Below are 23,134 nucleotides of genomic sequence, written 5' to 3'. Positions count from 1 at the left end.
AGCAGCGGAGAAAGCCCGATCTCCGGTGGTGCGGAGCTTGGTCTGAGGTGGCCTGGGGTGTGTGCTGATGCAGAGCGAAGGGTGCGTGAGGTGGTCTGGGGTGTGAGGAGCTCCTGGAGGTAGGGGGGGGGGGGGCTTGTCCGTTGATGCACATGATGGGTTAGGAGGGATAATACTGCATTTTCCCCTGAGGATTAAAGATCCCATGACATGCTCCTTTTTGGATCCTTTTATATAGGTTTTGGTGGTCCCCTAATACTGGTTCTGAAGTCTATTTCCCCAAATTCAGCCTCGCTGCAGAATTATTGCACACGCTGTGGGTTGTTGTTAATTGATTGCATCTTGTCGTTTCATTTCAGAGGGAACCGGTTGTGCTGTTGTGTTCATGAAACCAGAACGTGTGTGTAATCGTCTGGTGAACCGTGTTGGGACTCATCCTTCATCATGTCCTCTGTTTCACAGGTGACATTGTTTCGATACTGATTTGAATATTCATAGTACTGAAGCAAATAAAGTGTTCACGTAATCAAAATGTAAATCTTTCTTTAAAGCTTGGAGGAGGATTCTACATGGAGGCGTTCAGTAGAAACGGAGAAGAGAACGCATATTCTACTTCATGTGTTTCTATTCGTTGTGTTTATTAGCCTCTTCAGTGACAACACAGTATTTATGTACTACTGTGAATAATGAGCTGCGTCAGTGACATGTCTACAGGCTTATTGAGCAATTAAGTGTCGCTTTGTTTTTCTCTGAGTTTCTACACATCACAGCTCTCTGTCCATTGTTCGTATTTTAATAAAGCAATTATGCTTGATCACTGAGTCAGGTCACGGAACAACAGCGTATAAGACGTAAGTCTGGGAGGAGTATGAACTGGGAGGGGAAGTGGTACAACTGGTAAGTTCACAGCATCATTTCCTTACTGAGTCAGAGGGTTTGGTTTGGTGCACTTTATCACAGCAGGAAGAAGGCTAAGGTACTGGACTTTACTTTGTGATATATCATGAATATACATAACTTTGAATCTTATCAAAAGGTTGACGGTTAGTTTTCTTTAAAAACACTTTAAAAACGTTTGTAAATGTATGGATGCTAAGCAATTGGTCAAAAATATTGTTGAATAATTTACTTGATTCTTGCGAGATACGGCTCAGGTTAGACTGTGTACATTGGGGATCGAAACCCAGAATCTTTCATCATAGAGTCAGCGGTTTAGGTTAAAGAACTTCTATCTCTTTTTCTTCCTTATTAGGATTTGTCCTAAATCCTAATAAGGAAGACTTTAAAGGTACTTAGGATAGAATGAACAGTTGTTATATTTGACGTGCGATACTATGATCATAATATTTAGACAGGAAGATGGCCATCTTGGTTAGTGAAGGTGTTTAAACGTGATCTTGACCTGGGTCTTCTTCTCTGTGGTCCTGCATCAAAGATCTGCTTGTGATGTCATACAACATGAGGAAGTCCATATATGGACATGCCTTCAAAGTGGCATAACCAGCATAGGGATTAGTATGTATGATATCCGCACGGTAAAATTGATCTTGCTCAGACACATTTGAAGCCCTATAAGACATTCTGTGTTGAATGATGAACAATTATTAAATAGTTATTAAATAGTCCTCATTGAGAATGAGAGGGGCTATGAATCTCTTCTAGGAAAAACCACCCTGCCTCTCGACCAAATTAAACAGAGACAACAGCCCCCTGTGACCGGCAATAAGAAGCTCCTATAAAATCAGCGAATAAACAATCACTGACTGTCAGTAGAAAGAATATGTAGTAGTGTTTGTGTCCAGGTCTCCAGTCTGCTATGGATGAGGAGAGAGAGGAGGGGGGTCCTACCTCTAAAACCACTCTGTCTGGGGAACACGGCCGCCAGAGCAAAGCTAAGAGGTAGGAAGAGGATCTCACTGTCTGTGACTGTTGTCCATCTCAGAGCTCAGCAGGGATATATCATGACTCCATCATTAGTCTGAGTAACCGCTTTGTGTGTGTTATGTTGAAGCCCAGAGCAGCAGGAGAGAGCAGACTCCCCTGGACCCAGCTGTGTCTCCATGAAGAGTGACAACTCTATGGAACAACCTGTTAACTTTAAAGATGGAAATCAGTCTATTGAGAAGAGGTGAGGATTCAGAGATTATAAAAATAGAATCAGTCTCCGATCTAATAATTGATCGAAAGTGCTTAAATCCTGGTTCTTGATTTTCTAGACGAGTCCAGCAGGAGGGAGCAGACTCCCCGGGACCCAGCTGTGTCTCCATGAAGAGTGACCACTCTATGGAACAACCTGTTAACTTTAAAGATGGAAATAAGTCTATTGAGAAGAGGTGAGGATTCAGAGATTACATTGGGAGAAACAAGACAGAGATACCAAAGTAAAACAGGAAACACACCAAAACAAGACAAGGAAACAGACAGACCATGACAGTACCCCCCCTTAAGGGTTGACTACCAGGCGACCCACGACATGCAAAAAAAAGTAGGTCAAATCCAAATAGGTTGGGTGGAGGGGAGCCAGGAGGACTGGGGCAGAGCACAGGGTGACCGGCTGGCCAGGGAACTGGCATGGGGCAGAACGGAGGGAGGCACCAGGGCATGGCAGGGAGCTTCAGGCGGACGGCCTGGGGGGCAAGCAGAGGCCTGCAGCGGCGAAGACGAGGTAGAGGGCGGGCCCCTTCTGGAAGGTCTGGAAGGTTTGGAAGGCGGAACCCCTCGGGAAGGCAAGGTGGAGGGCGGGCCCCTTCTGGAAGGTGCCCCCTCGCCCCTTCTGGTAGAGGGGGCACCCTCGGGAAGGAGTAGGGTTCAGGAACCGGACAGGGCTCGGGGACCGGAGTCAGCTCAGGGGCTGGAGAGAAATGTTGAACCGGATGGAACTTCACACTCACCAACCCCACTCTGATAGTCCGTAAGACACCCTCCAACCCGGGCCTTGAAGCGACAGCGCTGCACGTACGCCCCAACACAGCCTCCAACAAAAAGAGCGTCCGCTGGGTCCAATGATGGTCGGATCATTCTGTTGCGGTTAGCGGGTGAAAGGCAGGCAAGGACTCGACAACAGGCGGGTAGTCAGGCAGGCAGGGGTTCGGTGGCAGGGGGAGGATAGGTAGACATAACGACGAACTGGCGCCGGCAGATAGGAGATCCCCGGCTGAAGTAGGGAATGGTGATTGGTGATTGTAGACTGGTGTGTCAGGAGAAGGACCACTGACGTCAAGTAGCCACTAGATGGAGGTAGTGGACCGTGTAGCAGGACGCGGCGTGACGCATTCATCATATTGGCCACATTCAAAACAATGTGAACGCCAAACCAAAACAACTGTTGGAGCAATACATCTGAGATGAGCATTAAGGCTTGCAGTTCCCCGGATATGAAAAGTGTATTTGTTCTGTACTTGTTTTGCCTAGATGACTGCTAGGCTGTGGTCAAGAAGAAGCGGTGAACTCCATGTGGTCATAGTCTGTTCTTCATATAACAGATAGAAAGAATAAGAGGCTTGAAATCAGATGTTCTGACTTTGACAAAGCAGATTTCTAGTCAGTGTTGATCAAGCAGCAATTCTGTTATTCTAGTTTCAAGCATTAGGTTATTCAGAGGCAGGAATAACATCTCAGTAACAAGTTATAATATCTTAACTGAGTAATATAATTAGCCAAGTTGAAGATGATCACCTAGAAACTGCCTTTTAAGAAGAATTATCTTGTCAGCATAAAAATTGCAGTCTGATACTCTGATTAAAAGTTGTGTGTGTGTTGTGTTGAAGCCCAGAGCGGCAGGAGAGAGCAGTGTCTCCTGGACCCACCTGTGTCTCCCTGAAGAGTGACTACTCTATGGATCCACCTGTCACATTTAAAGATGGAAATCAATCTATTGAGAAGAGGTGAGTATTTATCAGAGATTACAAAAATACAGCTTCTATCAAACCTCCTTAAATCCTCCTGGTTGTTTATTTTCTAGAAGACTCCAGCAGGAGAGAGCAGACTCCCCTGGAACCAGCTGTGTCTCTCCGAAGAGTGAACGCTCTATGGATAGACCTCCTGAATTGAAAGATGGACACCCCTCCAGAAAGAAGAGGTAGGAGTTTCAAACAGACGATGAAAACAGAACAGTTGGTTGTTATCTACCTCTACTGATACTGTGTGTGTGTGTGTGTGTGTGTGTGTGTGTGTGTGTGTGTGTGTGTGTGTGTGTGTGTGTGTGTGTGTGTGTGTGTGTGTGTGTGTGTGTGTGTGTGTGTGCGTGCGTGCGTGTGTTTGTTTGTGTTTTCTCCACAGACAACACCAGAAGAGGTCAAAGGTTACTAGTGCTCAATCTGTACAGCAGCATCAAACAGAGCTGATCAAGGTGTGTAAATATCCAACAGGATAATTGACTTTATCTCTAAAGGAACATTAGAAAGCATCTCTTGTGGTGCTAATAGTCTCCAGGCTTCCCTCTTTAGACCAGCGGGATGTGAATCAAGGGCAGATGCTTCTGATGTCCTCGGTTATTTCAGATTAAAGTTCTCCTTGATGTTTGTTCTGTTCCAGAGGGCTGAGAAGAATGCACACGCTTTTCTAGACAAAGAGCTGAAGAAGCTCTGGAGGGTTCTCTACCCCGATTACCCACAATGCGAGAGTCAGAGGGAAGAGGAGGAGGAGGAGGAGGAGGAGGAGGAGGAGGAGGTGGATGGTAAGAAAGAGGAGCAGAGGAGGCGGGCCATAGAGGGAGTGGTAGACATCACAAAGCTCTGCCTGATCGAGATGAACCAGGAGGAACTGGCCGACACACTGTGGGGTGGTAAGAGACTCTTATTTTGCAAACAGAGTGGAAACTTTATTTTACTTTATTTTAAAACTGAATATGCTGTTATTTTCAAATGGTAGAAACAGACTCTGAGGTTTAATGGTTTGTTCCATATTTAGAGGATTATTGTGGGTGTATCAGGTAAGATGGATGGAACCAGATAGGTATTGTTAATGTCATTGTATCAGGTTAAATGGTTTGGTCAAGATATCTAGGCTTATTCTATTTATATTAGGTTAAATGGTTTGACCAAGATATGTAGGTTTATTTTGTGCGGTAATCACGTTAAAGGCCCACTATGCAACTTTTTTAGCCAAAATTACATTAATTATGCAGGTTGAGAGTTATTCTGATGGTTCTACAACCATTTCTGGGTCGCTTCTCCAAGGAAAAAGCGAATATGCAACTTGCTCTGTTCGGACTGACAAAATGCGGATGTGACGCAGCGGAAGTATCCAATCGCGCCTCGAAAATGTAGTCAGATCGTAGTTTTCGAAAATGCTTTACGGCACAGACACACCCCCAAACATGGCACCGGCTAGATATAAACAGCCAGTTGCGAGGCAATTGTTGCATTCATCATGGATCAATCGACTGATAAGGGACCCAAGAGGCGACTGTCGGTGGAGCAAAAGAAGAATAAAAAGAAGTTGGACCAGAATAGAGACCAGACACGAGTGAAAGGGGAACTATGCAACTTTTTTGGCTTGATTTACCTTAATATAACAGGCTAAGAGTCATTGCGATGGTTCTATTATACATTTTTGTTCAATTGTTCGTTGTTTCGACTCCCCCTTGCGCATCTTGGCGGGGAAAGGGATATGTTTCTGCCGGCAACCCGCCGCCCACTCTCACGGGAGTCTCGGGTCTCGCGAAGTAACGAATTGCTTTACGGCACAGACCCCCAAACACGGATCCGGCTCGATATAAACATAAGTAACTAAGGGATTGTTACATTCATCATAGATTTGCCGACTAAAAAGTGACAGAGAAACCCAATGTCGGAGGAACAGCAGAAGAGAAAAGGGAGACTGACCGACAGAGAGGCCAGGCACGAGTAAACGTTGGGCGAGCTTTTCAGGAATAGCGTGAACTGAAAGAAAAAGAAGACTGCAAATCAGACGCCGACTTGGCTGTGTTGCTTTTGAGATTGAAAGTACCCTTGGGTGAACTTTGTCTTCGTGGTATTCTTGATGTTGATAGTCTCTGTACAAATGTGTTTGCTCAACCATTTTGTTGTGAGCCCTGTAAAAATGTGTTTCCTCGAGAGTTTGGTTTTGAGCCCTGTAATGTTTCTAGCTTGCTCGGTTGCAACCATGGAAACGCCTTTGTTTCCATGGGGTCGTCAACGAGTTGTTACGACAGTGTTGTAAAATATCTACTACGACGCTGTAGGGGGCGCCGTGTAGAGAAAAGTGCGTGCCAAACCAAGAAAACAGCGAAGAAATGCCCGATCCTGCATAGTGGGCCTTTAAATATTAACATTAAAAAATATTAACATTTTGTAACATGAAGTAGTAACGATGCCACTAAATGTCATGAAGCCATTTTACAGGAAGAATTTAAATGTGTCCAATTATATCACAATGCACTAAATTATGTCTTCTGTGGTTTTGTCATTTAGGAGCTGTTGCTGTTGGGTGCCAACATAAAATCAAGTCTCATCTGAGGGAGAAGTTCAGGAATGAGTTTGAGGGAATTGCTAAAGCAGGACAGCCAACAGGTCTGAATGACTTCTACACCGAGCTCCTCATCACAGCGAGAGGCAGTGGAGAGGTCAACCAGGAACATGAGATCAGACTTATTGAAACAGCCTCCAGGAAACCAGCCAGGGAGGAAACACAGATCAAATGCGAAGACATCTTTAAACCCTTAGCTGGACAAGATCAACCAATCAGAACAATAATGACAACGGGAGTGGCCGGCATTGGTAAAACCGTATTAACCCACAAGTTCACTCTGGACTGGGCGGAAGGCAAAGCCAACCACGACATACACTTCACATTTCTCTTGACTTTCAGAGAGCTGAATTTACTGAAAGGGAAAGAGTTTAGCTTGGTGGAACTTCTTCATTACTTCTTCATTGAAACCAAAATAGCAGCAATCTGCAGATTTGAATGGTTCCAAGTTGTCTTCATCTTGGATGGTCTAGATGAGTGCCGACTGCCTCTGGACTTCCAGAACAACCAGAGCTGGACTGATGTCACAATGCCGACCTCGGTGGACGTGCTGCTGACAAACCTCATCAGGGGCAACCTGCTTCCCTCCGCTCGCATCTGGATAACCACACGCCCTGGGGCAGCCAATAAGATCCCTGCTGAGTGTGTTGACATGGTGACAGAGGTGAGGGGCTTCAATGACTCACAGAAGGAGGAGTACTTTCAGAAGAAATTCAGCGATGAGACACTGGCCAGCACAATCATCTCCCATGTCAAGAAATCACGAAGCCTCCACATCATGTGTCACATCCCAGTCTTCTGTTGGATCTCTGCAACTGTTCTTGAAGACCTCTTCCAACCATCCCAGAGAGTAAAAGAGATGCCCAAGACTGTGACCCAGATGTACATCTACTTCCTGAGGGTTCAGTCCATACAGGCGGACATGAAGTACCATGGGAGAGCTGAAAAAGATCTAGACTGGAGTTCAGAGAGCAGGGAGATCATTGTTTCTCTTGGAAAACTGGCTTTTAACCAGCTGGAGAAAGGCAACCTAATCTTCTACGAGACAGACCTGGCAGAGTGTGGCATCGATATCAGAGCAGCCTCAGTGTACTCAGGAGTGTTCACCCAGATCTTTAAAGAGGAGTGTTGGCTGTACCAGGACAAGGTGTTCTGCTTTGTCCATCTGAGCATCCAGGAGTTTCTAGCTGCACTTTATGTCCTTCAGTCCTTCATCAACACTGGTGTCAATCTATTCTCAGAAGAACCAGCTACCCCCGGAAAAGATGAACTCTTCCTCTACCAGAGTGCTGTGGACAAGGCCTTACAGTGTGAGAACGGACACCTGGACTTGTTCCTCCGCTTCCTCCTGGGCCTCTCTCTGGAGACCAATCAGAAACTCCTACGAGGTCTGCTGGGAAAGACAGGAAGTAGATCAATGACAACTCAGTTTAAACAAGGTCTGCTTTGGCTGACAGGAAGACAGCCCAATCAGAGAACAGTCTGTTACATCAAGGAGAAAATAAATGGAGATATCCCTCCAGAGAGAAGCATCAATCTGCTCCACTGTCTGAATGAGTTGAACGACCCTTCTCTAGTGGAGGAGATCCAACAGTCCCTTACATCAGGAAGACTATTCATGGAATCTCTCTCCCCTGCTCAGTGGTCTGCCCTGGTCTTCATCTTACTGTCGTCAGATGAGGAGCTGGATGTGTTTGACCTGAAGAAATACTCTGCTTCAGAGGAAGGTCTTCTGAGGCTGGTGCCAGTGGTCAAAGCCTCCAAAATATCTCTGTAGGTCCATTAATAACATGTATTACAATACACAACGCAATATACATAAAAAATGAAAAAAAGTTATGATAAAATACAAAACATCCCTGCAGTTATACACATATATACATGCAAGTCTATTTACATAATAAAACTGTAATATCATACGGCAAAATTCCAAGCACATCTTTTCAATATTCAATATTTTCTGCCAAATAATTATTTGAGATTTAAGGATCTAATGTATTGACTAGTTAAATTAACAAAACAATTCTAGTTAAAGATTTTGCCAGAATTCCTTTATTTTTCTTAAAAGTAAAGGAGCTATTATTATTATTTGAATCACAGTTCCTAACATGTTCTGTTTATTTTGTGTGAAGGCTGAATGACTGTCTTCTGTCAGAGAGATGCTGTGAAGCTCTGGCCTCCGTTCTCAGCTCCAGCGCCTCTAGTCTGAGAGAGCTGGACCTGAGTACCAATGATCTGCAGGATTCAGGAGTGAAATTGCTCTCTTCTGGACTGGGGAGTCCACACTGTACACTGGAAACTCTCAGGTCAGTTTTACTAAATGTGCAAACGATTAACAAGAATGTGAACAACGCGCCACTGACTTTAAACCAGGTATTTCCTGGTTTGTTGCGGAATTGTTTAATAGCTCACTATCGCTCAGTTCCCAACATGTTCTGTTTATTTTGTGTTAAGGCTGAATGGCTGTCAGCTGTCAGAGAGATGCTGTGAAGCTCTGGCCTCAGTTCTCAGCTCCAACTCCTCTAGTCTGAGGGAGCTGGACCTTAGTATCAATGATCTGCAGGATTCAGGAGTGAAGCTGCTCTCTGCTGGACTGGGGAGTCCACACTGTACATTGGAAACTCTCAGGTCAGTTTTACTCAATGGTCAAACAGTTACACCACATGTTCCGGTAACACTTTATAACAAGGTGCCATAATAAATAGCAAACTAGTCATTACCTAAACCCTTTGTTAATATTTGTTAATTGTTACTAAAATATCTATTTGGCAAGTTAATCTGGTCTTTTTCACTGACCACAGAGTGTCGCTGGTAAGGGTTAGGGTTAGGGTCGTGTGTTAGGGTTAGGGTTAGGGCAGTGTGTTAGGGTTAGGGTCGTGTGTTAGGGATAGGGCCTTGTGTTAGGGTTAGAGTCGTGTGTTAGGGTTAGGGTTAGGGCAGTGTGTTAGGGTTAGGGTCGCGTGTTAGGGTTAGGGTTAGGGTCGTGGGTTAGGGTTAGGGCCATGTGTTATGGTTGGGGGTTAGGGTAAGGGCCGTGTGTTAGGGTTGGGTTAGGGTTATGCAACCAACTAATATTTAATTAATGATGAAAGAACTATTAACTTGTGCCAAATATAATTTTAGTAACAATACCGAATATTAACAAAGGGTTAGGTAATGACTAGTTTGCTAGTAATTATCGCACCTTATTACAGAGTGTTACCCATGTTCCATAGCAGCGGAAAGTTATATAATTAAACTTATAATGACGACATTATTACTTTGATATCAGTGAAAATGTTACACCTTGTTGTTTAATTGGATATTCTAATACATCCATGCTTGCAACTTTTCAATTATGAATGTAAACATGAACACAAAATAGAATCATAGTGCAGGGGACGGTGATAGTTAAAAGCAGGCTGAAATACAGGGGCTTACCTTTTTTGAAAGCCTAAACTTCGTTCCGCCAATTCCTTCTCAACCATGGCCAAGATATCCACCACTACGAGTCTTTATTTGTTGTGGAAGTACCAGAGATGTCGAAGAACCCAGCGCATTAGTTTAGGATTCATAATATCATCCGGAGGATCACACATTTTTTTTGCCGTGATATTATATATTGTATTATGTAGATATTATATAGACATAGAGCTCTGTGAATCCGCAAACAGATTCCTTCTCTTTCTCTTCCATTTTGCGGTTCACTCTGACTTCAGGGAGTGAACGCTGATTGGCTGTCATGACCAAGCATCAAGAGAAATCCACAAATATAAATCATTTTACACCCAATATTCAATAAAAATAAGCATCTTACATGAATTAAACATTCTAATTAAAGATTTGAACACAATTCCTTTACTACGTTATTTTAATCACAATTCCTAACATGTTCTGTTTATTTTGTGTGAAGGCTGTATGGCTGTCGTCTGTCAGAGAGATGCTGTGAAGCTCTGGCCTCAGTTCTCATCTCCAACTCCTCTAGTCTGAGAGAGCTGGATCTGAGTACCAATGATCTGCAGGATTCAGGAGTGAGGCTGCTCTCTGCTGGACTGGGGAGTCCACTATGTGCACTGGAAACTCTCAGGTCAGTTGCACTAAACTCCTCTCCTATAACGTACCGGGACTTTGTTTTGCTCGGGTTGAGAGCGAAGAGTCTATCGTGTCACGACCCAGAGCCCGTACAGGCATACAACGTTTATGGCGGAAATACACTGACAAAAGTCATGGGGCAAAAAACGAACACATCCCTGAACACAAATCATCATTGTAAACAATGTAACTGCACTATCACTCAGTAGTTCTCTGATCCCGAGACCGATAACTACGCCCACACCAAAAGTGGTGAGAATGTTCGGGCCGCGTGTTGGCGCAAGTATAATCACGCAAACTTCAAAAAACTTGCCTCAGTGTGGGAGGCTTACCTCTTGTGAACACCAAAGTAGACATCCGCCAATTGATTCTCCACCATTGCCGAGATAATCACCAGAGCAAGTCTTTACTTGTTTTGGAAGTAGCAGAGAAGTAGGAGCACACAGCTTTTGGCCATGATTTTATATATTACATTATATAGATATTATTTTACATTATATAGATATAGGGCTCCGGGAGTCCGCAAACGACAACAATAACTTTCTCCTCCTTGTTGCGCTTCTATTTAGACATCAGGGAGTGAGTGCTCATAGGCTGTCCCGACCAAGCATCAAGCAGAATTTTCAAATATTAAGCATTTTACACCCAATATTGAATAAAAATAAGGATCTAGTGTATTGATTAGTTACATTATTGAAACATTCTTTTAAAATATTTCTAATCAAAGAATTACACGATTCCTTTATTATGTTTAAATTAAAAGAGGTATGTAATTCTAATCACATATCCTGACACGTTGTTTTTATTTTGTGTGAAGGCTGAAAGGCTGTCATCTGTCAGAGAGATGCTGTGAAGCTCTGGCCTCAGTTCTCAGCTCCAACTTCTCTAGTCTGAGAGAACTGGACCTGAGTACCAATAATCTGCAGGATTCAGGAGTGAAGCTGCTCTCTGCTGGACTGGGGAGTCCCCACTGTACACTGGAAACTCTCAGGTCAGGTTTGCTCAATGTGCAAACAGTTAAACAACAAGTTCCATATCAGAGGACTTCTGACAGATTCACATCCAGAAAACTGATAATTTTGTGTGTGTGTGTGTGTGTGTGTGTGTGTGTGTGTGTGTGTGTGTGTGTGTGTGTGTGTGTGTGTGTGTGTGTGTGTGTGTGTGTGTGTGTGTGTGTGTGGGTGCGTGTGTGTGTGTGTGTGGGTGTAGCTTGTCTGGCTGCCTGGTCACTCAGGAAGGCTGTGCCTCTCTGACCTCAGCTCTGAGCTCCAACCCCTCCCATCTGAGAGCGCTGGACCTGAGCTACAATCACCCAGGAGACTCAGGAGCTACGCTGCTCTCTGCTGGACTGGAGGATCCACGTTGGAGGCTTGAAACTCTCAGGTACGGAGAGGACAGCTCACCTCTCAGGGACAATGTCTTGTACTAGGATTCATCCAGCTAATGGATGTTCTGGTTTGAAAACACAGCTTCACATGTTGTGTAGAAAGTGATAAGACAGCAGATGATGATGGTGAATGTTTCAACATGCTGCTCTCACTTTGTTTCCCCCCCAGTGTGGACCACGGTGGAGTGGTGAGGCTGAAACCAGCTCCACAGAGGTGTAAGTGGAGTTTGATTCATCACAACACAAGTTAACTATTGAGAAATATGGAAAGTCCATCCACACAGCACAATGTGTACTAGGAGCATATGCTCTTCATGCTGAATATTTCGATCTACGGTATAATAAGTGTTTGATAGTTCATATTGCCAAAGTGCATGCAGTTTGTACGTAAACATGTTTCAATGTTCTGTCTGGGACAGCCACTCACACACACATTGGCTTTGCTATTAACTTTAATTATCTAAAAGTCAGGGCACACTACTCAACTATAGTTCCATATGATATTATTTTGTCTTTCTATGTTAATGTTAGAGTAGATAGCACGTGGGAAATGACAGGAATAAGAAGTATGCAAGACAACAGTACTAGTGATGATGATGATGATGATGATGATGATGATGATGATGATGATGATGATGATGATGATGATGATGTTGATGATGATGATGATGATGATGATGATGAAGAATGGTTCAGCAGCTCATCCTGCCCTGTTCTCCGTCAGATGCCTGTGAACTCACACTGGACCCAAACACAGCCCACAGACAACTCTCTCTGTCTGAGGACAACAGAAAGGTGACAGTGGTTGGAGAGGACCAGTCGTATCCTGATCACCCAGAGAGGTCGGACTTCCAATACCAGGTGTTGTGTAGAGAGGCTCTGACTGGCCACTGTTACTGGGAGGCAGAGTGGGAAGGAGATGTTCGTATCGGAGTGACATCCAGACGAAGCACAAGGAGAGGAGAGGGTGTTAAATCTTTAGATGAAGATGGTTACTTTGCCTACTTCAGTCATAGGACAGACGCTGGCTCTAACAGAGTAGGACTGTATCTGGACCGATCCGCTGGCACTCTTACATGCTACAGATATTACCCAGATGGAGGAGGTTCCTTTGACATGCTGCCAGATATCAGCATCCATAACATCTTTACCCAGGAGGTTCTCTACACTGCGTTTGGGTTATTGAGTTATGGTGCCTCAGTGTCTCTGTGTCGGTTGTAGCCAAACACACACATGCATATATCAACCCACACATACACAGGCAAACAGACTAACACATTTCTATAACACACCTAACTATACACACACATATATGAATACATACACTACACCAACATATATGAATACACATACAAACACACACTTATATGAATGCACAGGTGCACATTCATATATTCCCCAAGCACACACACACACACACACACACACACACACACACACACACACACACACACACACACACACACACACACACACACACACACACACACACACACACACACACACACACACAAACACAGGGTTTTGATGATTTAAATACATGCACTGAACTATACTCCAAATGCTTTTATTGAGCTTGGAAAGTTGACCAATGCTTTTATTGAGCTTGTGAAAGTTGATCTTGATAAACAATCAAAGAAAGAGAACTTCTCTAGCTTAGTAGGCTAAGTAGGTTTGGAAAGACTTCTTTTCTAATGTAAAATGTATCTAAAATACTGATTGATGGTAAATCCAAACATGTTTATGCTACAATATTTTATATTTTTTCCGGGATTAACAGTTAACAGGGCTGTGATATCAGTTTATATTTTGATTGAGTTTATAATTCGACTACTAAATGCTCTGTAGTTGTGTATGTGTATTTGTTGTTTGTATGTTACTGTGTCTGTAATATGCAAGCTGCTCAAACAAATTGCCCCTAGTGGGATAATTAAAGTTGTATTGTATTGTATTGTATTGTAAGCCTAACATGATTTTAAGTAGATTAAATATTATATTAAAAATATCTATGGGAAATCTTATTGTGAATGGTCAATATCATCTGTTGAGATCAACACAGCAGTAGAACATGTTCAGTTATTAAAGATATGTGCACACCTGTTTATTATTAGTAGTAATGTTCTTCTGTTGTTTTACTCCTTGTGTTTATTGTGTACGTGTAAGGGACTATTTTTCTGTTGTACTGCTAATAAAGGATACTGATAATGAACAACTAAATGGATAAACTGACGTTCAATTTACACTTTAAAGTTGGGGGTTCACTAAATAAAAAGGACAGAGGCTTCGTCTGCACAGCATTAATAATCAGGATACCAGCAAGTGCATTTTGACATCAGACTCATACGCCCGATAAGGGACAGAATATGGAGAGAATTCTAGAAAAGACCCGACAGGAAACAGACACCAGCTATCGGCGCCTCTCCAGAGATGAGCCCTGCAGGCTGGTTGATACACCACCTCCCCCGTCTAACCCTGAGCTTCCATGATGAAGCACACAGGGGTTTGTTTGAGGTGGTGGTGCTGAGCTGAAGAAGAAGGAACCTCTCCTTCTTTGCCTGGGTGTGTGTGCGAGAGGGACCATGCAGGCCACCGTATCACAGAATGAGACCACAAGCTGTTCCATGAAGATTCTCAAAGTCACGCAACAATTTTAACCTTTTTGTTTGTAGTACGGGTAAGCCTATACTTGGTAAGCTTATAAAAGCAATGAGCTTGAATCCAAAAATGACGTGTCTATTGAATAAGTTTGACCTTTTACTTACAAAAGGGAACAAAGGTGTGAAAAGAAATAAGGTTGAAATAAACAGTTGCCGTTTGCGGACTCCCGGAGTCCGCAAACGGCAACAATCCCTTTCTCCTCCATGTCGCGGTTCAGTCTTGACTTCAGGGAGGCAAAGCCAAAGTTCCTTTCCCCCAATTCCGTATCCACCGTGGCCGAGAATACCCCCACTTCGCGTCTTTACTCAAGCTTGTGTTATTATATTGCGTGTTATGCGCCATAACACCAACAGCATCCAAATGATCCAAGTTAACCTAATAACAAAGAAGTGCACAGCACTTGCATTACAGTGTGTTTAATGACACACATACCTGATGTGGCGCTCGCACGGTCGTGGCTCATTGTCTCATGGGCGGGCCAGATTCTCTGGGCGAGCAAAGCAGAGAAAGGGGAGGTAACCTCTCCCCTTACGACGATATACGGGGAAATCTCCAAATCGGCCCGTCTGTGCTTTCATTTTCTCAAAGGCGGAGCACGATACTAAGGGCTTGCTATACACCTATCCCCATACCTAGCCACATAGGTAGGCTCAACCCGGTATCACGCGATTGCGTGCTCCTGCGCACGAACGTTAATCTATTGAAGCGTGTTCCAGAGCACGATAGTCCGACTTTTTGCGTGTTACACAGAACGAAATGTAAAACAATGCATTCTGAATGGGAGTGTTCTAAGACAATTAACGTGCTCCACAAAACGGTACGGGAGAGAGAGAAAGAGAGAGAGGGAGGGACAGAGAGGGAGAGAGAGCGAGAGAGAGGCTTCAGAAAGGGTGTGCGCAGATAGTACAGTGCACCCTAGTTATGTTTATGCCAAAACCAAAAATGCTATATGTATATATATATATATATATTGCCTAATTATATATATTGCCTATATATATGTATAGGCTATATATATAATTAGGCTATAATTATATTATTTAGCGTTTAATGAGACAATCTATAGCCAAATTGTCGAAGATGCCCGAGAATCTTCGGGGATATCAGCATGGGAAATCGGCGAATCAGACCCATGAACCTATAAAGAAAGACGTCAACTCAAGCGGGAGAGAACGTTTGCGGTGCTGGTTTGTGTCACGTAAGTACAGGGCTCTCATGTCTCATGCATTCGGCGTGAGACACACGCAATTCAACCGATGCACACGCTCGAACCTCTGCCGCGTTCCAACACCCGTACTGTCTGTACTTACTAGCCAAAATTTGAGTAAGATCCGGCGAAAAGAAGTATACTTCAAGGACCCGGATGCCGTACTCAAAACGGGCTAATCCTGAAGTGTGGATCGAAGGACACTCCCCGTACTCAACGGCAGCCATCTTAGCTACGTAGCGGAAGAGGCGGAGCCAGGCTGAGCCAAAGTCTGGCGCATTTTCCACATAGCCTGCATTAATAGAGTCCTTTTGTAGTTTTTATAGTTCTTATAGCTGCTAGGCGTAAAGAGTTCACCGTTCAAAGCGGGATGTTTATTGCGGGGGAGTAGCCACGGCGGCAGTCATGATCGTAATTTCCGGTTAGTGCACCACGGAGTACTCGATTTGGAACAGCACTCACATCTGAAAAAATAACGTAGTAGATAGTGCGGATAGTATACTTCCTTTAAGTATACTCATGGAAGTACGGGTATGGTCTCACGAAAATACGTGACACTGTCACGTTATTTAATCTATTGAAACGTGATCAGGGACACGTAGGCCTATTTTCTAAATTTTGTATTTCAATTGGAAGTAGGCTATTTGTCGTGTCACTAAGCATGACTTCCAAACTAAGGTTCTGTCCGGGAGCGTTCTCCCTAATGTCCCTTATGGAGCTCCGTACAGATCATTCATTGTTGAAAATTGTCTGTGATAACTAACAAATGACAGCTTTTGGCCACCCGTTTCTACTTAAAATTGTCTGTGATAACTAACAATATGACAGCTTTTGGCCACCCGTTTCTACTTTCACCTTTGATACTGAGAAATTGTGACAATACACGGATAGGCCTATATTAAATGCAGGTGCGCTGCTCTGTAGGCAAACCGCGAAGGAAAAAAGGGTAGCTGCTTCATCTGTTCTTTTTAGAATTGTATGTCTGGATGTTTATTTTATCTAGCCATCTATTCTCTTGTTTTTGGCTATGTGAATGTACGTACGGGTCGATGCCTCGATCGTAAGTCCAGTGTCGCGAGCGGACGTTGCCATGACATCTAGAAATCATACCGTATTTAATAGGTTGTAGTGAGTGTAACATAATTCACCCACAGTATTTTGTTGTGTGTTGTTCTTTCAATTGTGTTAGGCATGTCGTTTACTGTCTTGGTGGTTCAGGGATCGATGTCCCTTTTAAGGATTACGAGTGTCTCATGACGTCAGAGCCCATGCGGGATTTGTTTACCTTCAGCACGTTTTGATTTCCTGTTACTCTCTTACTAAATAAACGAGTCACACAACTGTGTGCTCAACGTGCGAAATTGTGTCTCTCACTTATGGCAATTTCCTCAGGGTTATCATTAATATTGATGTGTAGGGGTTGTTTATAACTCGTGAATAATATTGTTTAGACCACGGTCTGGGGGAATACTCTGATTCTGATTGGCTGCAGTGCGTGCATTAACTCCTGATATAGCCCTACAGACACCTGCTAAGTAGTTCCAGTCAGTGTTTAGATTCTCTGCCCGAGCCCGAGCCCGACGCGGGCCGGGTCGGGCCGATATTTCCCACCACTATACTCGGGCCGGGTTTTTATTTTTATTTTACCATGGGTTTATTGGCCTAATCTGAGGAGAAATCTATGCCATAAACAGAAATATTATAGGCCTTTATTACACGGATCTTCTCAATGCCGTGGAACGCTCCGTTCACTTGCATGGGTAGTAGTCCGGTGACTTGTCTACCCCAGCGTCTACCGTTGCTAAGCGACGTCACCGTCTTTGCGGACAAATTATTTCTCTGCTGATCAACAATACAAATGGCCAAAATACTTTTATCTCCCCCCCCCCCCCCCCCCCTTAAATAAATACTATGGCAGAATTATTATTATTATTATTCTCATTCAACTTGAACTTGTGTTTTTACAGTAGAGTGGTGGAGGGATGACGTATGTTGGCCAACCCGGAAGTGAGCGTCGCCCTGGATTCCTTCGACAAAAAGCCAACGGGTTTTGCCATTGGATTTTGGATTATTATAAATTGAAACAATTTATTAAATAAATATTTGTGAGATGTCATTACTCATTTGTGAGATGAGTTTGCTTCCTATTTATGTCGAGTATACACCCCTACTGTCCACAAGCATCCCCCCCATATGGATTTGGAGAATTGTTGCCACGTCGCAGTGGTGGAGGTATCATATATATGAAAGGGCATTCAATTATACTATAATGATCAATTGGGAGGCTGTAGCCCTAAAGGAAGTGATGAAATAGGTGACTGAGGGTCAACATTTGAGAACCCCTTTTATCAAAGGGGGTCTCAAAGGACTCATACGCTTCAACAGCGGCTGCAGCAGAAGTGTTTAGACGAAAGATGAAAAAGACTGATAGAATATTCCCATTCACGTGATTCTTCGCACGACCTGCAGGTTGGAGAGACTGAAATAACCCCAAAATGAGTAATAATGTAAAAGCAGCCAAGTCCCACAAATTGCTTAAACTATTTATTTCATTCCATTGTTTCGTTGATATGCATTATTGAAAAGTTTCAAGCATATGGATTTAATGCAATATCCACAAACAGTTCAAAATGGTACCATGAAATGTCTTGTTTATTGTATTAACCAGTTCATTTCTCTTTTGTGAAAGTCACCAAAAGTCGAAAAAAGTTAAACGCAAGGTCACAGGCCAACAGTGGAGCTGTGTTGGGAACCAGCAGCCAAGAGCTTCCATGGAAACTTTCTACCCATGTTAAATAGATTTAGTTGGCAGTTCCTTTTCTGCCCATTCTTTTTTTAACTTGTGGAAGCACTTTGCAGTACTGGGAGACACTATTTCTAACGGCAATGGAGCTAGATTCTAAAAATATCAAATGATGCCCAAAGCAAATACCTTTAACCCATATTTGTGTTTTATCAAATTTAAAAATGTCAGAGTTTCATTGACCACAAATTGAGCAGAAATATTTTGCATACAAATCTTTAAATAGTTTAACCACATTAAGGAAAATACTTTTGTTAATTTTTTTTATTAGTGAAGCCACAAGTTTTGCACATTATCCAAACAGAATACCTGAAATGTTGATATTTCAGCCCTTTCGGGTTAAAACAAGAGAAAAGGACAACCTAACAAGAGTGAAAAGTTTGGGTTAGGTGACCTATAGTTCAAAGATTTCCCTGGTCAGGTAGACTAAATAAAAGTGTATTCCCAATTGCTCCAGGACATTCGTGTAATTTACTTGTGAGCTCTCCCTCAAGCCTAGAGAGACATCAGTGTTGAACCACCAACTGAAAGAGGGTATTTGCCATTAGTATGAGTGACAACATTTCATGGCTATTAATTTAGTTCATTATATTTAGCCGATTTGAATAGACTTTTCTAGCAGGTGAGGCTGTCAAAGAACTAAATATAGAGCAACTACAAAAAGTAAATTTGCAGCATGACCAAATTATACAAAAAGTATAGGAACTGTTCTAGCAGATATGTTTTAGAAGTCTCTTTTGATAGGCAGGGAATAATTGTCTTTGTCAGCCTGTAGTCATGCCATCAAATCTGTTGGGCAAAGTACCGCTACTGATTAATCCAGTAGACTCACCAGTCAAGTCCCCCTAGTTAGAAAATGGAAGAAACCCAGTTAGTCATGTTATTTATTCTGTTACAAATGAAGACTAATACTTTCCACATATTGCGATCCAAGTTACTGGCTGCAGTCTTGGGTTTTATAGTTCTATATGAATAGATTCAATTTACTAAACTATTAATCATGCTTCAGAAGAATTAACCTTTCTTGGATGGCAGATCTACCACAAGCCTCCATTGCCACAACCTCCAGATGGCTTACGACCTACGGCAACTCCTCGACTACTGCAAGCCAACAAATTGTCTCTTGCACACCAGACACGCATTTTGCTTTATTTTAGGTTTTCAAGCATCTTAAAATACCCAAATCATCACTCCAATACACAAGTCAGCTAATGGCCTACAAGGAAATGCTGAAGCTAGTGTTAGTGATGGCGATAGAAATGGACAAGCTTGCGTGTACAAATATGCAACTAGAATTGCAAGGTTCACAACCCAGTTGCAAAAGTGGTCACAACCGTTGGATTGTAAGCAAGGGTAAAAAAAAAACTTCCCACAAACTAGTCAACATGGTCAATTGAAAGCCTGTACAAAACGACCCTGGAATAGTCAAATGCAGCTTTACTGCGGATGAATTAAGCCAAATTGCATAAACATCCAATGGTAAACAGTATACAAATGCAATCAAGGTTGCACTCACACTAGGCCATCTGGCCGTGACCGTCGCAACTGTGGCATGGCCACGGTAGGCTCTTGTACATACGCCATCACGTCGCTAGCATGCAAACAATTCTACCAAACCTTAACCAACTAGTGAAAAATGGAACAAAACTTTAGCACACACCCAGCGACTAATCACCTTGTCCAGGGGTGTTCCAACGTGGTTTACCAGAGGGCCTTGTGGACTTAAAGTAAGCCACACATTTGACAGAGACAGCACGGAATGACGTTAAACTAAGCTAATCTACAGGTTACTAGTGCTAGTGCAATTACATGAGCATTTTGCACAATATTTGTACTCCAATGTTACGTAAAGCAGGCTTCTTCAGAAACCCGTAGCTTGCTACATTGAAGGGCAACTGTAACAAATCCTGACCAAGACCGAAAGATGGCTCTGGAAGCCACTACGGCCCACGCAGCAGATTACTGCGTGGACCGTGGTGGCTTCCAGATCAACCCTTCGGTGGACCATTCATACACATGTATTCCGAGGATGTTTTGAAGACACTGGAGTCGCATGGCACTAGATTCCTTTGAAGACTAAGTTGGTATGGGGGGGCCCAAAGGGGGCCCCCCCATAGATCTTGTCAGTCATCCAACACCTGTTAAGAAAAACACACATCAAAAGATACAAATCAGCAAAGCTAGGTTAACAAACAGCGCCAACATGCATGTCAAGGTGCAAAGAGCAGGGATACTGATGGCTTGTGTCTGAGGAGACAGCCCAAAAACGTCAACAATTAATAAAGGAAAATAACTTTTACTCACTGCGGTGGTCTGTTTCGAAGTGCCATGTTGGTAGCAATATTTGTCTGGGCTGTTCAGTCAAATGCCCACAAAAACAAACACGCAACAACGCATACTTTCAGTTTGTATAAAGTGACAATAGTGATCTGCAATCTGCAATTTAGATCGAAAACGTTCAACCCTCACTAAGCTCAACCTCGATTGACACAGGCCGATGCTAAAAGTAAACCAAACCCATTGTGTCCACCTTTAATAAAGGGGTGCCTGACAGGTGATCTCAATTAAGAGCTAATCAGAAAGAACACACTGAAGGGGCCATGAGTGAGACGTTCTTCTTCTTCTTCTTCTATTTGGTTTTATTGGTGGTTGGCAAACAAACATGTGCATTACCGCCACCTACTGGTTTCTTTATGCATCTTTATTTACTATTGTAACCCTGAGTTACCCGGATTTCATATTTTCTTTATCAAATTTGTTTCTTTTAAATATCCAAATACGTGCCTATAGCATCTATCTCCTGACATTTTCCTTAATATATTCTCTAACTCATATCTTTCTTTAATTTCTGCCAACTTATCCTGCATTTGTCGTCTCTCTACTTCATACTTTCTACAAATGTTCATTACATGATCTACAGTTTCCTGCTCCTCACAATGATCACACCTCCCTGTGTCATGTTTTCCAACCATAAACAACGATGCATTTAGCCCTGTATGTCCAAATCTTAACCGTGATATTACGGTTTCTTCCCTTCTGCTCCTTCCTGTTCCCCTGGCCTCTCCTACTTTCCTCTGAATTTTATAAAACCACCTTCCCTTCCTCTCCTCCTCCCACCTCTTCTGCCATTTCTCCTTCATTTTCCTTTTAATTATGTTTTACCCTCCATCTTGCTGATATTTATGCGTAATTCAATTTCTTCACATTTTGTTGCCTCTTTTGCCACCTTATCTACCACCTCATTCCCTCTCACTCCAATATGTGCCGGTACCCACACAAACACCACTGTTATACCCATCATCTCTATTAGAATGTCCGGCCTGCTATCTGACTTACTGCTCTGTATACTGGTTAGAACTGAACTTGAGTCCGAACATATTGTTACTCTTACTGGTCTAGTTTCCTCTACCCAATGTATTGCCAATAATATTGCAATCATTTCTGCTGTATACACCGATATTTCATCATTGACCCTTTTACCCACCCGCACCTGAAATTCTGGGACCCAAAATGCTACTCCTACTTTACTTTCTGCACTCTTTGATCCATCTGTATATATCTTTACATAACCATAGAATTTATCAATATACTCTTGCACACTTATGGCATTACAAACAAACTCTCTATCTTTATTTTTCCTTTCTAGAATTGTCCGATCTACTGTAGCATTTGGAAGAATCCAGGGTGGGAGGAGTGAGACGTTCAAAACGAGGACGAGGATTTAACGGAATTGTTGCAATTCAAATTCAAATTTCTTTAATATTGGATAGGGTATGATATCAATGATTTGGGCTTTGAGTAGGCCTATATTTCTTAAATTTATTTCTTACATTTTTTCACCCCTTCGCCTTTTGAATATGAAATCTATAATCTCAGCCTCTCTATAATTTGCCCAACACATATTTTATTGTTCAAATAAAATCCCATCCTTATTTTGCCATTCATATTGAATCTTTACTGTCTTTCATTGAACAACACAATCATCTAATAATTATTCATAACGCTCTTCCATCTCCTTGGCTGCATTAAGACGAGGCTCGGGTCAGAGCAAATATCGGGATCCACACATGATAAGGGATAAAGTTATTTATTAGAATAAAGTAAGTATCATGAAATCTGTAAAGGGATTAGTGTAGCGTATGGAAGATTAGAAAATGTGCGATTATATGGTTTGGACAGAAAACCAGTACCAAAATCACAAGGACCGACCGAGCCAAAATGGAGGAAAAGTACACAGACAGACAAAACAAATACTGGGAACAACAAACCATCTTTACCATGTTGGAAATACCCAAACAAAATGCAACAAACCAAACCTGAACAGCAAACCAACCAATGTGACCAACCAACTGAACTACTGACCAAACACACAATTCTTTCGACTAGCCTATGTATATGGGCAGTGGAAAGTGTGCTGTGGGGATGTTGAATAGTGTTAACATAAAACAAAACATGGAACCAATCCAAAGGTCCAAAACCTTAAGGAACCACCATAAACAGAACCCAAGCCCACCTGCCTCTGTGGAAAGAGAGAGAGACT

At 42.8% G+C, this 23,134-nt stretch overlaps 1 protein-coding gene across 1 annotated transcript; it reads left to right on the top strand.

The window, feature by feature from the left end:
• Positions 1 to 4,721: 4,721 nt before the first annotated feature.
• Positions 4,722 to 14,604, top strand: LOC130381953 (NACHT, LRR and PYD domains-containing protein 12-like). The gene is made up of 10 exons (XM_056589695.1): positions 4,722 to 4,783; positions 6,414 to 8,241; positions 8,601 to 8,774; positions 8,923 to 9,096; positions 10,361 to 10,534; positions 11,357 to 11,530; positions 11,749 to 11,922; positions 12,096 to 12,142; positions 12,651 to 12,964; positions 14,596 to 14,604. Exons 1-10 carry the CDS (start codon positions 4,747 to 4,749, stop codon positions 14,602 to 14,604), a joined length of 3,105 nt encoding a protein of 1,034 aa, XP_056445670.1. The 5' UTR covers positions 4,722 to 4,746.
• The last annotated feature ends 8,530 nt before the right edge of the window (positions 14,605 to 23,134 follow it).

This window comes from Gadus chalcogrammus, chromosome 1, assembly GCF_026213295.1.
Source record: "Gadus chalcogrammus isolate NIFS_2021 chromosome 1, NIFS_Gcha_1.0, whole genome shotgun sequence".
Classification (NCBI taxonomy): domain Eukaryota; kingdom Metazoa; phylum Chordata; class Actinopteri; order Gadiformes; family Gadidae; genus Gadus; species Gadus chalcogrammus.
This window is presented reverse-complemented; position numbering and strand designations above follow the sequence as displayed.

Excerpts from the sequence above, each read along its gene's own strand:
- LOC130381953 (XM_056589695.1), top strand. The coding sequence starts at position 4,747 with ATGAACCAGGAGGAACTGGCCGACACACTGTGGGGTG. Across the intron at positions 9,097-10,360 it reads TGTACATTGGAAACTCTCAG|GCTGTATGGCTGTCGTCTGT; the intron begins GTCAGTTTTACT and ends TTTTGTGTGAAG. Across the intron at positions 12,143-12,650 it reads GAAACCAGCTCCACAGAGGT|ATGCCTGTGAACTCACACTG; the intron begins GTAAGTGGAGTT and ends GTTCTCCGTCAG.